The following is an 853-nucleotide window of genomic DNA, read 5'->3' as shown; positions in this document are numbered from 1 at the left end:
TACATCCAAAAACCAGGCAAAACAGGAAGAGCCTTCGTTTTGAAATGAAATTGAACCAAGGCAATCCAAAATAATACAATAATTTTTAAAAAGACCCAGAAGCTGCTAGGTGCACAGTATGCATTTTAAGCTCAGTCATGCCAGGCACAGGTTTTAGGACTTTCGCCCAGGCCCCTATTCTGTGGTGACTGTCATACCCAATGAAGGCGCTTCAGTAAATGAAAAGAGCGATACCCAGCTTGAATTTCAAATGTACTAAACACCGCTTCCCATGCTTGATGAGAATTGCTTGTGTCTCGAGATGGGAGCCGTACCTGACAGACATGGGAAGGTTGGGTCAGGGTCTGTAAGGCATCAGAAAAGACCAGGACCTCTTGGCCACGGCTGTGAGGGAGCATGGGGATGAGTGAACCGAGGAGACCAAGGAGAAGAAGGAAAATGAGGTTCACACACAGGCTAGACAGGAAGGAAACCAAAGAAAGGTAGCGGACAGCTTAAGGACAAGATTAGGAAGCAGCGGTCCGATCTGGGGCACTTACTAGCAGTGGCAAGATGGTGGCGTTCAGGTGAGAGGTGGCCAGAAACCACTTGTGGCGGTTGGCGAGGCAAGGGACTCCTGGCAAAGCCGTGGAAGCAGGGGCCTTGGGGGCTCTGAGGGGAGCTGCGGGAGTGCTGTGGGCTAGCGGGCGGGGCGGGCAGGGCAAGCGGCTGCCAGGAAGCCCCACCGAAATCTCAGGCAGCGGGCGAGTAAGAAGCCCGTTGGGAACTAACAGCGGCTGGGAAACGCGGCCGCAGCGCGGATGAAGGGGGTCGGGGAGCAAGGGACAGCAGCCGAGGGGCGGGCAGCTCGCGC

General features: G+C 54.9%; 1 protein-coding gene across 1 annotated transcript in view; it reads left to right on the top strand.

Annotated features, from left to right (window-relative positions):
* The first annotated feature begins 301 nt into the window (after positions 1–301).
* The window catches only part of MMS22L (MMS22-like, DNA repair protein), a 98,386-nt gene continuing 97,834 nt past the window's right edge, over positions 302–853 (top strand). The window contains exon 1 of the mRNA XM_010573440.1: positions 302–386. Within this exon, the coding sequence (XP_010571742.1) occupies positions 302–386 (85 nt within the window). The remainder of the gene's footprint in view (positions 387–853) is intronic.

The sequence above is a fragment of the Haliaeetus leucocephalus genome, unplaced genomic scaffold, assembly GCF_000737465.1.
Source record: "Haliaeetus leucocephalus isolate CR32 unplaced genomic scaffold, Haliaeetus_leucocephalus-4.0 Scaffold384, whole genome shotgun sequence".
Taxonomy (NCBI): domain Eukaryota; kingdom Metazoa; phylum Chordata; class Aves; order Accipitriformes; family Accipitridae; genus Haliaeetus; species Haliaeetus leucocephalus.
Note: the sequence above shows the minus strand (reverse complement) of the source record. Positions and strands in the feature narration are given on the sequence as shown.